A 21,293-nucleotide genomic window follows, 5' to 3' on the forward strand; every position below is an offset into this window, starting at 1 on the left:
TAACAGCACCACAGAGGACAATGACAGCAGTCCCTCTCACCTATTTCTACTACAGATGCCAAAAGCAAAGCCTTAGCATCTCTGCCATCATTGGATGAAATCGTTCAGACATGTGATGTGCAGCTGGCCCTGGCACTGACCCTGCATGCTCCTCTTTCTGCACAGGAGCCTCCAAGCAAACCCTGTCCTTTGCAAAGCGCCTCTGCAAAGCAATCCTTCTAGAGCAGGGGCCAATTCTGGCATGACTTCTGCTCACAAAGCTGGATATCACTTTAGAGAGAAACTCAATATAGGAAAGCTATGGCTGAGGTGAGTCTTCTGAAAACCCCAGAAGCATGGATCCCTCAGGGGTGCACACCTTCCACGAGGTTCCCACACCATTTCTTTTACCATAACCAGGGTACAGGCCACAGGAGAATGCTAGGTTTTGCAGACACCATGAGAGGCAAATGAAACCAGAAAGCTGACTTTCTCTCAGCTAAAATGCATGTACAGTGAGGGTCAAGTAGGGACGTTTAAAGGAGATCCTCAGGAAGTATTACATTTCCCTTTTGAGTCTGAAAACGAGACAAAACAAAGCACATGGCTTTGAGTGCATTCCCAAATTTCCTGCACCGGTCAGATTTCCCCTCATCCTGCTTAATACCAGCACATTTGAACTGGACAAACCCTTGTGAACCTTGTCAAGCTGATCTGCTAAAAAATAAAACAACACAGGAGAAAGGCAATTAATTTATGTTCTGTTATACAACTCCAACAGCTCAGTACTCGAGCACTGTGCTGCTCACATCACTGAGCTCACCCTCTCACCTAGGCAAGTTTTTCAGTCTAAGACGTAATGTAACACCAGTGCCCTCAGATGAACTCATATGGGAAGCATTTTCCCAACAGCTGGTACTCGAGTCTTCCTTGCTGCAGCAAAGAATTTGGTTCTGACATGGAGTGAGAAAGCCATCCTGTGAAAAGCTGTCCTCCAGGGTACGTGGGAATTCACCCCAGATTCCTAACGAAGCAGGGCTGCCAGCTGCAACAAGAGGCTGCAAACAGCAGGGCAAAGGCAAGCACTGCACTTCAGGGTTTCAAGACTGGAACCTATACCTACATCACAGGTTAGATTCTGAGTCCCAGTGGTTAAAGAGTGCCTCTCAAAGAGCAGCTGTTTGAAGTAGAAGTATATAAGGGAACAATAGGAAGTGGATAAAGAGCATGCCTGTGATTCTGTACACTCAACAGAGCCAAACATCTGTACCAGAAAAAAACTGAACTTGAGTGAAGTAACAATGCTGTAAGAAGTATTCAGGAAGACATATCATCATTCTGCAGACGAGTCCAATCTCTCACAAGTTCTCATTAAGCTAAAAATCACAGCATCTGTGGAACCTGAGACTTCAAGGGCAGCAGGGGTAAAAATAAAGCTGCTGTCCTGTTAGGAAACCTGGAGAACCCATCTGTCCCACTCCCACCTCACTCTGTACTGCCTCTTTAGACCCTTAGCAGCCAGCCCTGCTCCCATCTGCTCGGCTCTGTCCCCCTGCCTTGTGCAAAGGATATTTATCTTATACAACACATTAAAAAAACCCAACAACCATGGAAACATCACTACTTAAGCCACAGTGAGTCTGCATGCACCAATCATCGGGCAGGTGCACTGGGATGCACCGCAGAGCCCCGCTCTCCTGCAGCTCAGCCTTCTAGCAGATCCTGGAAGTCCTGCTGGCTCCTTCACCCCTTGGCTGCACACGAGGAAGCCAGGCACGCATCTGGGCCGTACCACTTCCAACAGCAGTGCTGGGACTGAACAGTGGAGGACTTGCCAGCCTGAGACCTGCTCAGGCAGCTTTTTCCTCAGTACTAACAATAATGCGTATTAAAACCAGCTTGAGATCAGCAAGAAGGCTTCACCAAGGGCCCAGATGCAGCTCTGAAAGAAAACATGGTCCTTTCTTTTTGCAAAAATCCAGTTCATGAATTGCAAGGACCTGATCTTTTCTACCAGTTTCAGGTTCCTGCAGATAATTTTTGCACTGACTTCCCAGGAAGCAATGTTGGTCTTGTAGCTCTCTGGACAGCAGGCAGTGGGAGCAGTCTTTTGCTTGAGTGGTTAGCAGCCCAACCAACCATTCTGTTGTTTGTAAATCCTGTGTAAAGTGTCATGGGATTTGGAAAGCTGCTTCTCACGCAGAGGTTGAATCAAAAAACAGCTTGTTTCAATTTCTTGAAAGTACATTCAGGGCTCAGAAGATCCCTTAAAAGACCCCAGAGAAAGATGGAAGGCATAATGGAGAAACAAGAGCTAAGAAGTAATCCCATGCAGCGAAAATGTTTATGTATACGGATACGCCACAGCCACCCATCCCTTTTCTTGATGCCTGGCCTTTAAGATAAGGTGCTTTTCTTTTTTTTAAACAAAAAATAGGAAGATGTTTTTGCAACGTTACCACCTCTGCAATACATACATCCAACATTTCTCTCTTCGTAGTTTCGGTAGCAATGGTCACACCCCAGACTTGTAATTCCAACACTCTTACTAGCAGTGCCTACGTTAACTATTAATAGAGATTCTCAACTAGCAAAGTCCATCTCAGCCTGTTCCTTACTTCTGGAACTCCAGTCAGATGTGATAAAACTATAAGGAACAAAGTGTATTATCATCTCAGCCTTCCCTGTCCACGCTCCTACAAGCAGCAGATAACTCACTTCTCTGTGGCAGACAACTATGTCATAAATTATTTTGAAGCAGTGGCTTCACTGCAGAAGGGAAAATGAGACAGAAGACAGAGAAGCAAAGGAATGCTTAAGTACCTCCTCTGCTGGTTTTTTTTGCACAGCTCTGCCATCAACCACAGTATTTTCCTGCTGTCACCTCCACCCATTTGTGACATCCTAGTCAACGTTTTCATACCTGACGACTTGCTTTAGCCTGAAGACTCTTTCTAGGTTTCATTTGTGAGGTATTTATATCCTGTTCTCATTTTCCAGACTGTTACCAAACAACTGCAATGACAAGGTTTTCAGATTTGTCCTTCCTTTATAAAGTTTGCCACCCTTTCACATGGCTGTGTCCAACGTGAATGCTATGGGCAGAGACACTGTGCAACAAAGAGATGATCCCTTCAGGATTTTCAGTGAGAAAGAGAAAAACCATTGGTCCTAAGGGAAACTGTCCTATAAAGCAGCTGAAAGCTACTTGACTGCAATGGAAAGGGACTCCTGCTATGAATGATAACCAATTCCAAGCTAAATGCTGCGTGGAATAGGAGCTGCACCCAGCCCACTGGTCTGCACCCAAGTGACTAATGAGCAACATGAGCAGGAGGGGAAACAGACGGGTTCTCCTGGCAGCAGTTATGATACTGCTCAGAAAGAACAGGCGGACAGGAAAGATTCTGCTGCACCATGCAGCATGGACAGACTGGGTGTGCTGTCTGTTTTCCCAAGGACACGATGCAGAAATCACACGTGAGATTTGCAAGCACATGTCAGCTCACTGAGAAAGCATGCACCTCACTGCACAATTCCTCATATTTCCTTAAAAACTCTCAACAAGCGTGAGGAAAATGGCATGCAGCGTTTCCATCACATTAACCACAGGCTGCGTCTGGAAAGTGGAATAGGGTAGGAACAGCCCAGCCCACCACAGTACATGCAGAAAAGATGGGCTACAGGAGTCCAGTCTGTCTTCCATTAGCTGCTATCTTCGAGCTTTCCAGGATGGCCTGAACCATGCCAAGCCAACAGAAGGTACAGTATGGTACACTGCCATGCAACAGAAGACAGACAGTTCAGATGCAATTGCAGGGATTAAATCAGTAATGACAAACAGCCTTCCACCACCCTCTGTGCAATTTCTCTCCTGCCGGCACAGGTAAGGGACAGGCAGATTCACTGCCCCTTCTGGACACTGAAGGACAATGTTTCTGCTTTATTTCCCCACAGCCCCTTTTTAGTGAATTATGATCTTTTGTTCCACACAAATATCAGATGTAGCATGCATAACAAGACAATTTTGGCAGCACTTCACTACAACACACAGCTACAGATACAAGTGCTGGGTAAATATTAGAGCAATCTGAATCAGCAGCAAGTCACCCAAAAATGAATGTGCACGGCAGTATGGAGACCAGTGCTCTTCTACATGCTATATGCTAGCTAGGCAGCCTTTCTGGGTACAGGCTTGGAAGCATTGAGTCCGAAGACGACTTTTTCCAGAACCCCATCACCCAGTGTGGACAGTTCTTGCCAAACACATATAACCTCAGCAGCCACAGATATCTCTCGGGGCCTGGCACGTACCAGGATGCCAGCTGTGCCAGCCCTGAAGGGAAAAATCAGACCCCTGCATGCTCCAAAAACACAACACAACCTCCTCTCTCTCGGTGGCCAAGCATCTCTGCAACAGGACCAAGGAGATTGTTCCACAGCTGGAAAATCAGCTCCAGGGAAGGCTGCAGTGACAGACGGGGGTAACAGCAGGGCAGCAGGAAAAGGATCTCACAGACATCAGAAGGATGTGGCACAGCAGCCATGCGCTGGGAAGTGCCAGCTGCCACAGCCCAGCTGGAGAGGTAAAGCAGCAGCACTACAGTGAGAAAAAGCTGAGCTTACTACTGAGCACGAGCTGTGCTCCAGCTCTGTTTCAGTGCCAGGCTGCAGCAGTGCAAAGCTGGAGGATGTCTACACAGCTGCAGAATGACTGTGTGCTCCTGACAAGGTAACCAGCAGGAGAACCTGGCCCCAGGACTAATCAGCTGCACATGTTCTGATGAGCTCACTCAACACTGACATGCCCTATGATGTTTTCTCTAGAGAGGAATGGTTGCATAGATCCATGCTTCCAGCCAAACGTACAGCACAACTGCAAGCACAGGACTCCTGCAATAGAAGCCCAAGCACACAACTTCATCTCTGCCAGCTGCCCTCCCTGTGGCTGACAGTACAGAAACCATCCTGGGGCAGGAAGAAACGTGGATGGGCAGCCGGGGAGGCATCCCACATCTCAGGCAAGCTCTCACGTCACTCGATCAGAAAGATGTCCAGGTGGGTCAAGCACTCCTTGCTCACATGTGAGACAGAGCTGATAGACTCTGACACGTTTGTTGGAACTCTTCAGCTCACAGCAGCAAAGCGGACCAGTCTGTGGCACAGCAGAAGCACAGCCTTTGCATGACCTTCCCAGAGCAGGGCTGCTTAGAGAACTGTGGACAAGGCACACACAGAGCCACAGGAGCTCCCACAGCTGTACTTTAGGAAGAATGAAGACAGTTTCTCCTATGGACAGTTATGTCATTTGTAACTCACAGTGTTCCAGTCTTCTTCCTTATCTAACTCAGCAGAGTACATATTTCTAAAATGATGAGAAAAGAACACGAAAAAAATACATACATTCTTCTACCCTGTACCATAATACACACGTGCTGTTCAGACAAAAGATTAAATACTTGCAGCTTTACTATTTAGTAAAGATGTGGCTTCTACAGACAGAGCATGACAGGAAGGACACCTGGAAAACATTTTGCTCCCTTCAGGAAGAGACAGAAAATCCTGGCTTTACATACTTTACAGATTTCAGTAGAAAGCAATGATCTATCTTTCCTACTTCTGGAAATAAGAAAGTGAAATCTGATCTTTGACTCTCACAGCCTGACAGTAAGTAGCTGCAGTTTACAAAATGTAGGAAGCTTTGTGCTGAGTTCCATTGCTGGCTCGGACACGCTTTAAAGGGGACTGGGAAAAGCTACTACAATTTCAAACGTACCTAACCACCAGCAGCTGGGCTGCACACAAAGGATGTTCAGACAGTTGCACAATCTTCAGATTCCCAACTGAATGCAGGCAGACTATGTCTGTCACACCAACCGCCTTTCAGTAACGCTCCTCCTCCACAGCTTAACACATCCCTGTTGCACGGCAGCCTGTAATTGCTGACAGCCTTCTATCATAACAATCCTCTGATGCCAGCAAAGGGCACTCATCTCAGCCAGCTCCACGGCGGTGCTCTCAGTGTAGTAGGGAGCACCTCCTTGTTTCATTTTGCAGACTGTGAAGACTCAAACAACATCAGCAAAGGGCAAAGCTGGGCATCCCACCATACGCTGCTCGAGCTCTTCAGATATTCTCTCGAAGAAAAGCAGTATTTTAAGAACTCCTTCCAGTGAATTGGAAGCACTTAATTTGAAAGGTTCTGTCAGTAACAGATGGACAGAAAGGATTGCTCTGAAGGGCACGTATCCCCTCAGGGCAATGAATGCTTTCTGGAGACGGCTGCACAGCCATAGCTGTGTGTATTAACACACTTTTTAAATGTCGAAGCAATCCAAGGCTTCTCGAGCAATGATTCATTGATGTTTTATGCTGTTGAGGCACACTACAAAGCAAACAGCTTCTGCAGCGAGAACCACAGCCCAACAGTTTGACTTCCAACACAATCGCTCCCTCTCCTCAGTCCTTAACATCACATAAACCTCCATTGCAGCCAAGCTGCTCCCTTCCAGCAGGCTGCAGGGTCTCCACAATACCACACCCTTTAGAAACAGCCATGGAAGCACGTGGCTGGTGACAGGAGGGCCGTCCTTCCAGAAACAGCTGCCCTCAAAGGGGAGGTGGGGGAAACCTTCAAAACCTCTCCTGAACGGCCTGCTCAGCTCAGAACGCACCGCACAGGAGCTGCCAGCACCCATTGCCTCGCTGGCAACACCGCGCTTCCCAAAAGCCCAGCGCTGGCAATGCACTTTCACACAAGCACTAATTTTATTATGGTTAGTTTATGATTTTGCCTCATTGCTCTGCTATTTTTAAATGCAGGGCTGTAATAGAAGGCGTCTGACTGCCCAGGAGAGAGCGGAGCCATCACGCTGTGGAGACTTTGTGGTGTTGGTGGCCTCTGCAGGGCAGAGCTCACGTACAGCACGAGGGCACGACCACAGAGCCTGAGGTAGGGCTCTACAGCTCAGCACAAACACCCCGACCCACAGCTCCCTTTCCCCATCAGTTGTTGCTTATCAGCCCTCACAGCTTCAACAACGTGATCCTCTGAAGCAGTAGTTTTCCAAATCAAATTACTTGGAGTGAACACAGCGACCGCCATTAGAAACAGCCACACGAACCCATTCTGAGACATCACCCACGGTTGGCTCCATCTCAACCATGCAGAAGCAAGTAATGGCTGTACTGAGTTTGGCAATGCAAGAAAAGTCTGCATATGTGCTACCAGCTAGAGATGAAGAGGAACAGTGACCTTGGGACAGCAGCTGACACAGGCAGCAAAAGCCAACAAATTTACCTTTTCCCTCCAATTAGTTACATTCTCCTTGTCTAAATCATAGCTCACGGTGTGGCATCAACACATGCTGCAAGGATTATGTGATGACTTGCACGTGATCATGTTACTCAGTGTTTAAAACACAGTATTTACTTAATAAATATAGTACAGGCACAACAAGCTGCATCTCTGTTACTAAAAATGGCCAGATTTGCACCACAAGATAACTAACATGCATTAGCTACCTTATAAATACCAATAATGGCAAGGCATTACAAACTGCTTTACCACAAGGTACCAAAATGAACTCTGAGCTTCCTTCTGCCTTTGCAGGGAAGCAGACAATGGCACAAGCCTAAATTTTGTGTGAAAACCAACACCTGCACGGTCAGATTGAGTACTCACCACCAGCATACCCCAGTGCCTGCTTCTAAGGAAGAGGGTTAATGAGTCCGAAGAAGGAATCTACTTCTGTAATGTGTGATTTGAAGGGCATGGCTTCTCTGGCATCCTTAGGTGCTTAAATGACAAATGACCCTGTAACACTCCTCCTCATCTTGCACTGATCGGGTAACGGCAGTCTAGGAGATTAAATGTACCACCTATGTTTCCTGGGAGATGATCATTCTAAGTTCAATGTCACATTCAACCCTAAGTCACACTAAATAATAGCTTAATTATTTAATTAATTAACTATTTACCCTTCTTTGTAGCCCTGCTCCGTCCTGCCAACACATATAAAACACTTTATACAACGACACGGGAATTTATTATGGTTTATTACCTGAACTTTAAAACAATTACTGAATCCAATCTTCTGCCCATGAAGCATCAGTAGTTTGCTTTACTCCTTGCTCTAAGTGGAGCTATCTTCAGTTCTGGTACTTCGCCATGCTGTCACAGGTGAAACCTGTCCTGGATATTTAATCTTCAGTGATTTCTGACTTGGTATCCATACAGCAGAAGTGACCTCACTGCAGCTTCCAGATAGCTTAGACTACAACATTTTACAGTGGTTTCTTTAATAAGGTCACAGCTTTGTTCTGTGCAAGTGCACACTGAACAGACAACTAGTTCTGACTTAATGTCTCCAAGCAACACAAAGTCTGCCAACATCTGATTGCCTTCACCATTACAACTTTTGATCTTATTTCTAGCCTAAATACATTCAGCTTCAAGTCTTCCCCTATTGCATCTCCTTTGGTGCAGAAAAATAACTCTTCTGATAGAAGTACTGCACAAATATAACTGCAGGCTTTAGCTGTCTCTGAGGAAAAACTCCCTGCCTGCAAGCTTCTTACACTCCTTGCAGCCAGCTTCTGTGACATGGAAAGACGATGAGCTAAAACAGCATAACTCTGGTCTTCCCTCTTAATACAATCTGTCACTCTTCCTCCCACACAAAGACTACCTTGGCTGCTGGGGTTAGGGTATCTCTCAGTGTAAAACTCCCTGCCCTTTCATGCGTGCTGTGTAAAAACTGGAAAAAAGGGCAACAGCCCAATCTGCCAGTATGTATTTTCCTTGGCACATTAATGAACAGCCAATGTGCACTGACATTTTTATAATACAAAACATGAAATATGTCACAGGAATGCAAGACAATTGCTGGTGTAGGATACAGCTTTATCTCTTTACCCACGCATGTTCTAGCAGCATGGAAATAAAGTCAACATTCCATTCCACAACAGAGGGTTGGCTTAGAAAGCACATCTTTTTGTCCTTATTTAGGAGTTCTAACCCCTGCATCGGACTGTATGCCATTATTTCAGGACAGAGATGGTTAAACTATAACAGCCTCCAGCTGGCTCTGAAGAAGAAAAAGAAAAGCCTATGCCTAGGGGGCCCCACCAGCCTAACAGTGTTGCATATCCATCACTGCACACCAGCTAGGTAGGTCTTAATTGGAGCTAATGCCAACGGATCTGCCCCAAGATGTGCTCCCTAACATGCACAAACACAGAGCTATGGCCCTGCTGGCCACCAGTCTTGGTGGCTCTTCAGTGTTCAAATGAGCTGTGCTCACTTAGGAAGGTATGGTCAAACTTGATGCTATTTACCTGGGTGCTGTAAAGGAAATGCCATCAATACCCATGCTGCCAAGTGGCATGGCTGAAGTGTGGACAGAAGCATGCACAGCAGCTTTGCTTCAGCCAGTACAGGAGAGAACATTGTAAGAGCAGCACCACAGACTTCAATGGGATTCTCAACTTGAGTACAATCCCAGAGTCTGCAGCAGGCCAAGACAGCCCACGCTGAAATCTGCTCTGTTTCATCTTCACAGACAAACAACAGACTACTGCCTTAGCTTCAGCTGGGATGGAGTTGTTTCCTTTGGAGTACCTGGTATGATGCTCTGTTTCTGGTTCTAGGAGAAAACCAACGTTGATAACGCACAGATGTTTATAGCTGCTGCCAGGCAGCACTGCACAGAACCAAGGCTGTTCTCAGCGAGGAGCCCAAGGAGATGGGGGGGGACCAGAATTAGGACCGCTGACCTAAACTGGCCAAAGGGATATTCCATATCATATGACATCACACAGTAGGAGTTTTGAAGGGGGTAGGAGTTATTTCTCTTCTCTTCTGCTGCTGCTAAGACTAGCTGGGCACTGGTCAGAGGGTGGTGAGCAATTGCTCATGCACTTGTTATATACATTCATATACATACACGTATAGTGATAATTATTATCCTTTCCCTCTTCTTTATCTTTACCTCTCTCTCAAAATAAATGAAGATCTCAAAGAACTAGCTTATCTGAGTTTCTTGATCAGCCACTGCAGGTCAAGAAAAAATGACACACTGAAATGACACTCTGGAGATGGCTACTTCATAGAGTCCATTACAGTATTACCAAAAACTAGTCTTGCTCAACAGTACAGACCAAAATATCGACATCCCAAGGTCTCTCTTGAAGACACAACAGGTATGCCAAATCCCAGCTATTTCTGCTCCGTTCTCTCTGTGTGCAGAAGCATCAGAAGCCAGCTTGAACTTTTTCTCCACACTGTGGCTGTGAAGAGAGGATGACATATCTGAACACGGAGATAGTGCTCGGGATGACACGGTGCTTGTTAAAGGAGCTGTGCAGACTCTGTGCCGGGGAGAAAAAAACCTAAATCTTCAGTCCATCTGAGCAGCTGAGATGAATCCCCACTCAGGTGAAAAAGCTGCCTTTCTGAAGGCTCGTGTGGAGGAGGAGACACCTGAACGTTACAGCCAGACCCTCTGCAAATTCCTCCTGAGTTTATGGGCTACTTGACCCAGCAGAAGCCTCTGGTACAGCCATTTGCTTCAGCAGCCTCAGAACCCAACGCTCCCTCTGAGGACAGCAGCCTCACATACAAAGGAGCATTTTTTACCTTTTAAGCCAATTCTCCGGACAATTGGAGGTAAAACAATTACCTCATTTCAGTTGCACACCAAATTCCCTTCTGGTGGAATTCACATCAGCACTACTGCAACTTTATAGTATTTGCATTATAAAAATGTCTGCAAAGGAGGCCAAGAAAAACAGCTTTCTGTTCAGAGGAAGCTCTGTGGTCAAAATGATGTCATAAGAAAGCGCCAAATTAATTTCCTGTGGTTACATCCTTACAGGAAATCCAAGAAGCTCAGCTTTCCTTCTAAACCAAGCAGTCATTTGTTGTCAATAACTGTTAATTACGTACCCAGATGTGTCAGTTTATAAACTAAGAACTATCATGATTAGACTTCATTATCTGGATTCCTCCCAGATCGACCGTTGGGATCTGTTTAGATCAGCAGCCTGAAGTGAGCCGAACAGATCAGCACGTGCTTCCCTGGGCCACTCCAGGGGCTCAGTGCGGGCAGGCTGCTGTGCTGTGCTCTCAGCAATCCCCGGCAGCTTCCTGCCATTTCCTTCCTCGGCCCCCTCCCCAACACTGGGGGAGGGGCGTCTGCTGCTTAGAGAAACACCGTGAGCAGGAACAGCTACACAGGTTCGACTCTTAGCAAAGAGCAGGGACGCCTAACCAAGAGAAATACAAAAACAACAATGAGCAACAGCTTCTCGGTCTTGCTTGAACAGAAATAGGGAGATCAGGAGCGATTCGTGAAGTTTTCCAGCTGGTAAAACAACCACAAAAATGCCTAGCAGGTCCCTCCCCCAGTCACGGTCCTTTCAGAAACTACAGAAAGATGCAGCACGTCAAAATTTACTTGCTATTTCAATTGTAAAACAGAACTTCAGCAAAGCACTGAACTACCTGAAATAGATTTTCTCAATAAGTCCTCAATGGGAAACCTGTTCCCCAGTTTTCTGTCTCCCCAAAACCACTCACGTATAGTGAGCATTCACACATGCCCTGCTGCTGCCAGCCACCCCTCATCTGCCATGCAACCCACACGTCCTCTGCTTTCCCACTCAGAGCAGAGGGGAATCCACTGGAGGAGGAAAAGACATCTTTTGTTTCTGTAATCTGCACTAAAATTATGGCTCTGTCCTCATAGTGACCCTTCAGTGGAAATCTCCTGGGACAGACTCTTCAGTCCATGCTTCTCTGGACTGGCAGGAAGCCCGGCATAACACTTGGAGAGCTGAATGGTAAACGGTAAAGACAAATCAGATTCAGTCCAAGCAACACCTACACTTTACACAACACTGTATTTTAAGGTTTGCATGGATTATTTTTCTTTTCAGTACTTTTTAAACAAACCACATTTTACGCAGACTGTGAATTTTCAGGGCAGGGACCTAGCTCATTACTTGCCTGGAAAAGACACAACACAAGATGCACCCTAACAGAGCTCAAATCAGCAGCATATACACCTCATAGAAAGTGAGAGCAGATGACAGCCAGTGCTCAGCAGCAGACACGTTGAATTGATGCCTACTCAGCAAGTGTTTACCTGGAGACTATGGGCAGTGGGCAGGGAGAGAGGCAGAAGGACTTGCTCAGTCATGTGGATAGTCTCCTCTAGTCGAGGGAGGGGCAGACAAGTGCCAAGCAAGCCTCATGCCACCTGAACACACGTACTGTATCTAACAAAACATACCATTTCCATTAAAAAAAGGCAAGTGAGAGGCTGGGAAAAGAAATTACAGAGCTTAAAAATTCTCAGAAGAGCGAAGCAGGCAGACAAGGCTTCTAGACACAACTGCATCTTTTTTAGAAAACCATGCAGTGCTGATTCAGATATTGGTCTATTAAATAATCTTCCTACCTCTCTGTCCTTGAGTTTCATGGCGAGCACCAGCTGATGTCTGTGGTTAGTAAGGGCCTCCCGATAATTTCCTTTGGAGAAGAATGCGGAGCCTAGATTCCCATGAGCTCGGCATTCTCCCGTCTGGTCACCTGAGTCACATGCAAACAAAACAAAGGTTAGCTAACAAACAGTCACTAGAAGAGTCCAGCAGAAAGACCAGGCCACACTGTGTGGTGAATCTCCAATGTGAGAGCCAAGATCAGAACAAATTCATCCTCATTTTTACTGCGCAGCCAAACCTCGTCCTCTTCCCTGGCCTTCAAAAACTTCTACAATAACCCTCTATCTATTTTTAGAATTATGTTGATTTCCTCTTTGGCCTAACACCTGGCAGCTCCCATTCTTCCATGTTTATTCCTTGTTCAACATTAGCAATCTCTTTGTGGAAACAAGTGAATGGTTTAGGCTTAAAAGAAATGAAGAGCATGCCAGCTTTCTCCAGAAAGCAATTCTGCAGCTCAGCTCAGGAACAAAGTACATCCATTGCTGCTTTCTGCGCCTCAGAAACTCAGACTGACTGCCTTTTCCTATCTAATTCTTGGGGAAAAAAAAGAAGGGAAAAAATGACTGCTTCATTTAAGACTCATTTAAGGTTTTGAGCACTTCTCCACACAAGGTAAGACCTATCTCCATAGATGAGACACTAGAGAACCCTGTAAAACCTCAGCATGTTCATTGATCATCAACATCTTCACGCACAGAGGCTGCACAAGCTGTAGTCCGTGCATTCCAGACATTCTACTTTTGAATTAGCAGCTCATGATACGCCACAGAAACCTGACTGTTAGAGATGCTGACCATTCACACAACTATCAATTTGTTCCATCTGCACCAATCCAGCACTCAAATGAATGAGATGAGAACTCTACCTAAAGTCTTGGCTACGTCCAAGTCCTGCTGCATGTATCCGGTGCTTTTCTCTGTGTTCCCAAGGGACCAATAAGCACTGCTCAGTGCAGAGAACACCGACCCCCGCAGCTTTAGGCTGCAAGTGCCAATCTTCAGGGCAGCTTCCAGTACAACCACAGAGGCCCCATGATGGCCTGCAGTCAGAAGTTCCTGGCCAATCACAGACACCACAACAAAGGGGCTCTTGTCCAGCTTCATCTTCTGCAATTGTTGATAGGTTGGCTCCAGGGACTCTAAAACACAAGAAGGGAAGAAGAGTTACTCAACAAAGCTATGTGCATCCAGAAATCAGCCTAACACTTCATCCTCACTTCTGGTAACCAAATGACACAATGAGTTAAGAGCCAAACTGCCCAAATCAAACTAAAATTTATTACAGGAATTCAGGGCTCAAATACATCATCTAGTACCCAGTACAAGCACAGCGAGACAGCTCAGATCAGCAAGCATCTTGGTGCTTTTCCTGCAGAAAGCACTTCAGGAAGACAACACAAGAACTCACATCAGTCTCATCCTACAATATGAAGGCTGGTCTAATGGCGGAAAGAATACAGAGAACACCTGAGGTGTCATAGGAAATTAGAAATGGGCTGTCAGCAGAGCATTTAAGCACTGTAGTTGCTGCTCCTTCAGCTGAACATTTAAAGCATGTGTCTGTTCAGATACCACAGCACATGACATGCACCAACAGAGGTGACCAAAATTTCAGGAAGAAGCTGCTCTGCTTGCTCTCATAGGGCAGGAGCTAAAGGTACACCTGTAGAACAACAGCACCACACCTGACAGACTAGTGATAATGGGTCTAATTGCTTTTATCCGTCAGATGATAAAACATCCTGGCTGTATGTTTCAGGAAGGACTCCTGTTACATGTGCTGTGCTGCACCCCACCTGATCACACTGAGCTAAATTTTCAAAATTTATGACTAAATAAGATTTCTGGATTAGATGATCTCACCTGAATCAACATTACCACAGCAAGCTCAGGAAGCCATTTGCTTCCTGTTTTCATCAGCTCTGCCTCCCTCCATTCACTATGCATATAAGAAAACAACAGATACTTAACACTTGCCTGAAGATGCAAACACTTGCCTGAAGATTGCAACAGATGCAATCCAGATTCTAGGATTAAATGCAGACGTAAGAGGACAGAAATCCTGTAACGTGCCACCAGGACACAAAATTAACTATTGCTGATAGAGCCCAGTTAACAGGCACAACACTGCAAGAGCGGGTACAAATTCAGCTCCTGGGCTTACAACTCTAGCTAGGTAATGCAGGCAAACATAGGGAGAGAGAGGGAAGGTCTCCTGGTTACTCTGAAGCGGGACAGAGAGAGCTAGCATGGTAATGGAAGGGCAGACATGGAGGCCATCACATCTCTTGCAGCGAATGGTGAGGAAAGAGACACAACCACAACCATGCAAAAGATGTAGCAACACTGATTCATTGACTGTGGAAGGGAGTTTGAGCTTCCTCTACATAATGTGAACCTACGCTTCCTGAATCTCCTAGGGTCTGCATTTAATAATCTTTAGCACAGCACTAATACTGATACCTCTTGCCTTCGCAGCTGCTCCTCCTCTTCCTCAGCAAGATATCACTCGTATCAGTCTATCCATAGCTCCAAATAAGCAATCATCCAGTGGGTTCAAATTACAAGTGACAGGTTTTACACCGTAACACCTGAACAGGTGCTCCTCCCAGGCAGCAAGCTCTTGTAAAGGGGGCCAGAATGAAACGTAACAGATACAGAAGTGCTTGCACACACAGTGCCTAGCCCAGGGGGACCAAGATCCTGAATATTCATTCCAGTAGTACAGCATACATACACACTCAAATTAAAACTAATACTTTATAAGCAGAGCTAATTTAAAATCTGCCAAAATACTCAGAGGGAAGATAACAACTGGCAAGCAGCAACACCAAGAAGCACAGTAGGGAGCAGCAATATAGATATACAGCTGCATTACGATGGGACAGTAAGATCATCTAGTTAAATCTGGAGATGGTTACACAGAAATACTGTGTCACCTGCATTCTAAGCAGCAGCCACGGTACCTTTGGGTACCAAATGAAATTAGCCTCACACATTAACTGCTACACAGGATGGAAAATACTAAATGAATTCATTTTAAAGGATGAAAAAAAAAAAACTACTGTAAAAAAATGAAACACTAAAGGGAATATTTTTTTCATTTTAGCACTTCTTGACCCCCAAGCCCTGGGGATGCACTGCTGAGGATGGGAATTGTCAGGCTCCCCCTCAGGAAACACGGCTAGGACATGACAACAAAGAGCTTGCAGAAGAAACAGAGCAACAGAGAAATGGAATAAAGAGGATACTCCCACCTCCCTCTAAAATGGGGACAATTATGAAAGAGAAGCAAAACAGTCTACAGCTAATACCACCTCCAGCTCCACGTTATGTCAACGCTCTTCCCAAATACAAGTGAACGGGCAGAGCAGATTTTTGCCTTCTGGAACATTGTGCTTTGAAAAACATTATTACTGTGGAGAGGCTGCTTGAACGCTCTTCTGGGCAAACTCTGGCCCCAAGCATTTAAGACTGTCTGTGCCTAATGGCCAAGCATTAGAGCATCGTGGGAAACTGTTTCAAGTGAAAACAAAGCCAGGGCCATGGGAGCACACATCTCTCCATCTGCACTGATGTGCACCAGCACTTACCTCGCATGGGAGACTTCATGGCGGCCTCGACCATGCCAACCAGAAGCTGCAGGCTTTTGGGATCCTGCGCCAGCCCCGATGCAAACGCTGCCAGTGCATCTGCATGGCGTCCCAGGTACTGAAGGGCTACGCCCTGTCGGAAGTATGCCTGCAAAAACAGAGGGAAGAAATGCCAACCATTAATTGGTACAGATCAGAAGTACCACATCTGTTGGTCATCTCACGGTGGTGCACACCGGGCTGCATACATTAAGATTTCTTTGGTCATGCTAGCTACAATCAGAAAAACCCAGCAGCACAGCTTGGTCACTTATTCCCATTGTGTGTGACTACCTCAGTCTTTGTGAGACCTCCGAAGTGCTAATGGGGAGTCAGCACTTCATGTTCATGATGCGCAACAGAAGATAAAAGGTTACAAGACATTAAAAAGTGCTTTAAGAACTACTCCTTAAGATTGGCTCCCAGTACTGCATTCCTGGATAATTACAGAGTGGCTGAGGTTGGAGGGGACCTCAGAGACCCCCCAGCCCCACCCTGCCATGTGCTGGCTGCCCCCAGCTCAGCTGCCCAGGGCCCATCCATGGCCTCGGGCACCTCCAGGGATGGGGCACCCACAGCACTGGGCAGCACTGCCAGGGCCTCAGTGCCCTCTGAGCGAAGAATTTTCTCCTCACATCCAACCTCAATCTCCCCCCTTTTAGTTTAAAGTCACTCCCCCACATCTCATCACTATCAGACTGTGTAAGAAGTCACTCCCTTCCTGACTGTGGAGGTCTTTTGACTTCAACAGGATAAATCTCAAACTACCATCCAAACTGCTATTCCATTAGAGCTTGCAGACACTTTCAGAATCCAACCCATGGAGGCAGAGATCAAGGAAAATCAGAAATGACAAGAGAAATTTATAGACATGAATATTTAATCCTTTTTCCATTAGCGAGCGTTGATTGTAGAACCATTTTTAATGAATTCAATGAAAGTAAAATTCTTTTCATTAACCTTTAGTATAAATGTGTTCTTATTGAACCAAACAAGCTACTGTACTGGAAACCAATTCAATGTTAATTAGATTACTAGCATTATGCTTTAAATCAAAGAAAATACAAAGAACTAATAAATGTGCAGCAGCCATCATCGTGAGCTCCCCAAGCAAAGCATGCTGTCACCTCCATCACAGTGTACGCTCTTAAGTCCTCTTTTCCCCAGAATTATCATTTAATTACTTTCTATACCGCTTCATCACAGAGGCAGGTGGATGCAGCACGTCTCTGATGGGGGCCTTTCAGGCCAACAAGGCTGGTTTCACAGACCCAAGACAAATATGCCTGCCTAATCCAATTATCAGGGATGAGGGCACAAATACACAGCAGCCAGCAAGGGAGCTTCATCTTGTGTGTAGGGGAGCCACGCATCTCGTGCTTTACAGAGAGACAGAAGCCTGTCACCTCTTCTCTCATAATGCATCCCACCTGTATAGGTGGCACATCAGAAACACAAAGCAGAATGTCAGTTCAGCCCAGAGCATTGTTTGTGTATGAATACAAACAAGAGCCCCGCAGAAAAGCCTATTAATCTTCACCAAATGAAGATCTTGGCCAATTTTGCTCCTGCAAAAAAAACCCTTCGCTCCTCTCTCCTCCAGTTTCCAGCTCACGCAGAGCCCTGTGCACACACTGTGCTCCCCAGAGCCCTTTAACAAAATAAATAGAAGGCATTCGCAGCGTCTATTTCCCCTCCAAAAGAAGCATTCACAAGTGATTTTAGCATTGGAATGAAGACACCGTATCAAGGGAAGAAATCTGCTAGCAGGAAATGGAGAGAATCACCCTCTGGAAGAGGAAAGGGAAAGGAAGGGCAGGGAGCCAGGGCTGCAGCTGAAGGAACGAGACGTGGTGCAGCTTTCCAGCCCCGACACAGGCTGAACCTTCCCACGCTTCAGTACAGCTCACCAATCCCATCCCGCTCCGTGAAGATCACACGTGTTCGCTCTGCGCTAAAAGCCGTATTAATTTACCCGAGATCCCAGGTGAGAAAAGCTGACTGACCCCTTTCAAGAAGATTAAAGCAACGAGAGGATGATGCTTAGCTAAGGACAGGACAAACCACAGCAGGTGCTTTCTGACCGCGGCTCCCTGCATCCTCACCACGACACAAAGACAGCAGAACATCCCCTGGCCTTTTTCCCACTCTCTGCTCTGTTGCATCAGATCACAACTCACAAACTTCTACTCCAGCTATTTCTTTCTAAGGGAAAACAGCTCCAGTCCTTTCCTGACTACAGCACTCACAACCCAAAAGCCAAAGCAGTGGGTATCAAAAACTGCTTTACAAACAGTTGCACTGAGGTCTGCTGCTGATACACTGCTGCAGAGCTCCAAAACCACTCACAATCAGGAGATGCACACAGCAGTCCCAGAGCAGCTAGAGTTCTCTATGCAGGAGGACCATCACGACCCAACAGAACTGCATGAAAATGCAGGTCCATCAGCCAGTGTCTATCTGAACACACAAAAACATCTCTGAGCAAAATAATGGTCCTTTCCTATAGAATACACAAATTACCTCCAATTACAGATCAGTGCTGCAGTTTGCAAAACTTGCATGAGTGCTCAGGGTGTTCCTAGCCTCTCACCTTTCTAGAACAGAAATTAGGGACTTTCACATTTTCTCTTGACAGCTATATTTGATTTGAATATATTATGTTAACTGTTCAAAGTTCACGGACATTTGCAGTGAGTTCTGAGTATGCACATTCAATTACCCTGAATGCTCTCTCTCACAGACCTGCAACGTGGCCAGCAGAAAACAAATGTGACACACTAAAACGAAGATGGAGATGAGAGTACCATACAGGAGCACTGATTATTGCTAAAGATACTAGTTTACATAGGTGGGCATGGAAGATGCACCACGCATTTGTAAACTGTCTGTATTCAAGTTCCTGTTAAGACTCAACTATCCCCCGTATGCCCCAGGTCACACTGCATCTCACACCTCCTGCAGCCCAGTCCCAGTTGCCAAGAGCACACATGTACAGATGTGTATAGAGTATTTTAAGCAGTTATCAGCCAGAACTTCTCATGCCAGGCCCTCAGCTCAGGTGCAGCATTAATTCAGCATACAGGTGCAGCATCCAATGCTACCTAGAAGTCTCCTTTCTCCAGCTCCCGTCACTCGGATGATGCAATGAAATCCAGAGTCACCTGTGTGCCTCCAGGCAGGCCAAGGGCTCCTGCAGGTTTGAAGCTAACAGATTACAGTTAGATGGAACGAATTACAGTCCCATGGACAGCTCGTATTTCCTCACCGGAAGGTTTTAAATTCAGTAGTTCACACGTTAACCACCTATTTTTAAATGAGATTTTCTGCTAGAGACACACTTTGTTTAAGTAGCACCAGACCTATTACACCAAAAATAGAATTCCAGCTAGAGAAGACAGAAGGAGAAGAACCCCACTGCCCAACCCAAGAGATGTGGGGAGCAGGGTGAAGGTACAGACCAACCACCCCACAGAACAGAAGAGCTCTTCAGCCCATGTGATGGCTTCCCGGTAAGGGTTGCTTGCCCAGCTGCTCCCACTTCTAGGATCATACTGGGAAGCAGATCCTCCCCTCAGCTGCCTCACCATGTTTCCAATTCCCTCCCTCCCTGCACATCCCCACTTCCACACAATAGGTAACAATTACTTTGTGTTTTTACAGGAAGCATTCAGAGGAGCTCACATTCACTCAATCCTAACAAAGCTGACAAAACAGTAACAAAAACCAACAAACGGTAACAAAGCAGATTGACTTCTCCACGTGCCTTTTAATTGGTCAACGAATTAAGAAACAATTGTAATAGGACTAGCAGAGTAATCCCATAAACCTCAGATCTTTAGAAAGCTAGGCTTAAAACTAAATGCATAAATCCATCAATCGCATTACCCAAATAGCACAGAATTTCTTTGTTTCAGCAATTCTATTCGGAAATCCTTGAGGTTTTTCTTTCACTGCACTGCAAAGTCTGGATAAAGAAGGAAGCAGCAGAACCAATAAGTGTTCAGGCACTTTCACAATTAATAAAGCATGCACCAACAACTGACATCTTTCTACAACCTCTGAAGATAACAGTTAAGTGCTTATCTTACATCAGAATGCCAACAGCCAAACATCCACACACACACACAGACCTACTGAGACCAGCAAGGATGATCTACACTTCATTCATGTTCCTTCCTGGATCCCATATATTAACACATGGCATTCCACTTTCACGTTCAGACAGACAGTAGGCAGAGGATGAATGTAAATAACACGTAACAAAGGTAGAAGTTCTTTTCTTTCTACATCTCATTCCTTCTCCTTCATGCTGGATCAGCAAGGAAATCACTGGATTAACACGGGAAAACTAACATTACAGACCATCTCCCCCAGTGGCCTGTATTCCAGCACTAGAATTACTCATTCTGATCCACAGTAAGGTGAAACCAAACCTAAACGCTTCTCTCTGTACCCATCTTTCTGGCACACCCGTAAGGATAATCTGAGAGCCTCTACAATAACTCAAACATATGCAAAGCTCTGCTCTCAGCTAAAATGTGGCACTGGGTTCATCCCCTCAAACACAGCTCATTTCTCTGGTGCTTTGTGCCACCATGACCACGCACACTCAGCTGTTCCACCTGCAGACTCACTGCCATGCCAAGGGCTGGCACTGCACGGCGAGCCCACGCTTGGTGCTGTGCATCTGTTGGTGAGCAGTGAGAGAGGAAGGCACAACCAGCAGGAGCCTGCAGGGAAGGGAAGAGGATTAAAAGGTAAAAGGCAGCTTTAGCAAAGAGCTGATCTTATCAAGTCATTGATACTAAGCAGGGGTGGTTGTTAGTGGAAGAGAAAGCGCATACACCTATAAACCTTCTGCTTGGGGAAGCCAGGCTGTAGGGCAGCCTCTTATGGACGTATTTCAGTCAGCTGGGCAACTACCAGCAGCTCAGACAATATATAGACTTCATACAGCCAAGCGGAGATAGGCTGGGAAAGAGGACAAGGAGGGAATAATTAGCACTTTCTATCCATAACAATATTGAAAGCACTCCCGATACTCTGGAAACAAAAATAAATCATTCTCATTAACTCGTGGAATGTATTTGGCAGCTGATGCTTCAAAGCCATGCAGAAAACTGGCCCCATAATGAAGGCTGCTCATACAGCAAGCCAACATACAGAACAT

At 45.9% G+C, this 21,293-nt stretch overlaps 1 protein-coding gene across 3 annotated transcripts in view; it reads right to left on the reverse strand.

Annotated features, from left to right (window-relative positions):
- TTC28 (tetratricopeptide repeat domain 28) overlaps positions 1–21,293 on the reverse strand; it is a 125,932-nt gene that overhangs the window by 40,759 nt on the left and 63,880 nt on the right. For all 3 annotated transcript variants that reach the window (XM_046901153.1, NM_001397486.1, XM_046901154.1), the window contains 3 exons: positions 16,082–16,229; positions 13,355–13,627; positions 12,444–12,574 (listed from right to left, as the gene is read on the reverse strand). In XM_046901153.1, coding sequence (XP_046757109.1) covers positions 12,444–12,574; positions 13,355–13,627; positions 16,082–16,229 — 552 coding nt within the window. The remainder of the gene's footprint in view (positions 1–12,443; positions 12,575–13,354; positions 13,628–16,081; positions 16,230–21,293) is intronic.

This window comes from Gallus gallus, chromosome 15 (assembly GCF_016699485.2).
Source record: "Gallus gallus isolate bGalGal1 chromosome 15, bGalGal1.mat.broiler.GRCg7b, whole genome shotgun sequence".
In the NCBI taxonomy this organism is placed as follows: domain Eukaryota; kingdom Metazoa; phylum Chordata; class Aves; order Galliformes; family Phasianidae; genus Gallus; species Gallus gallus.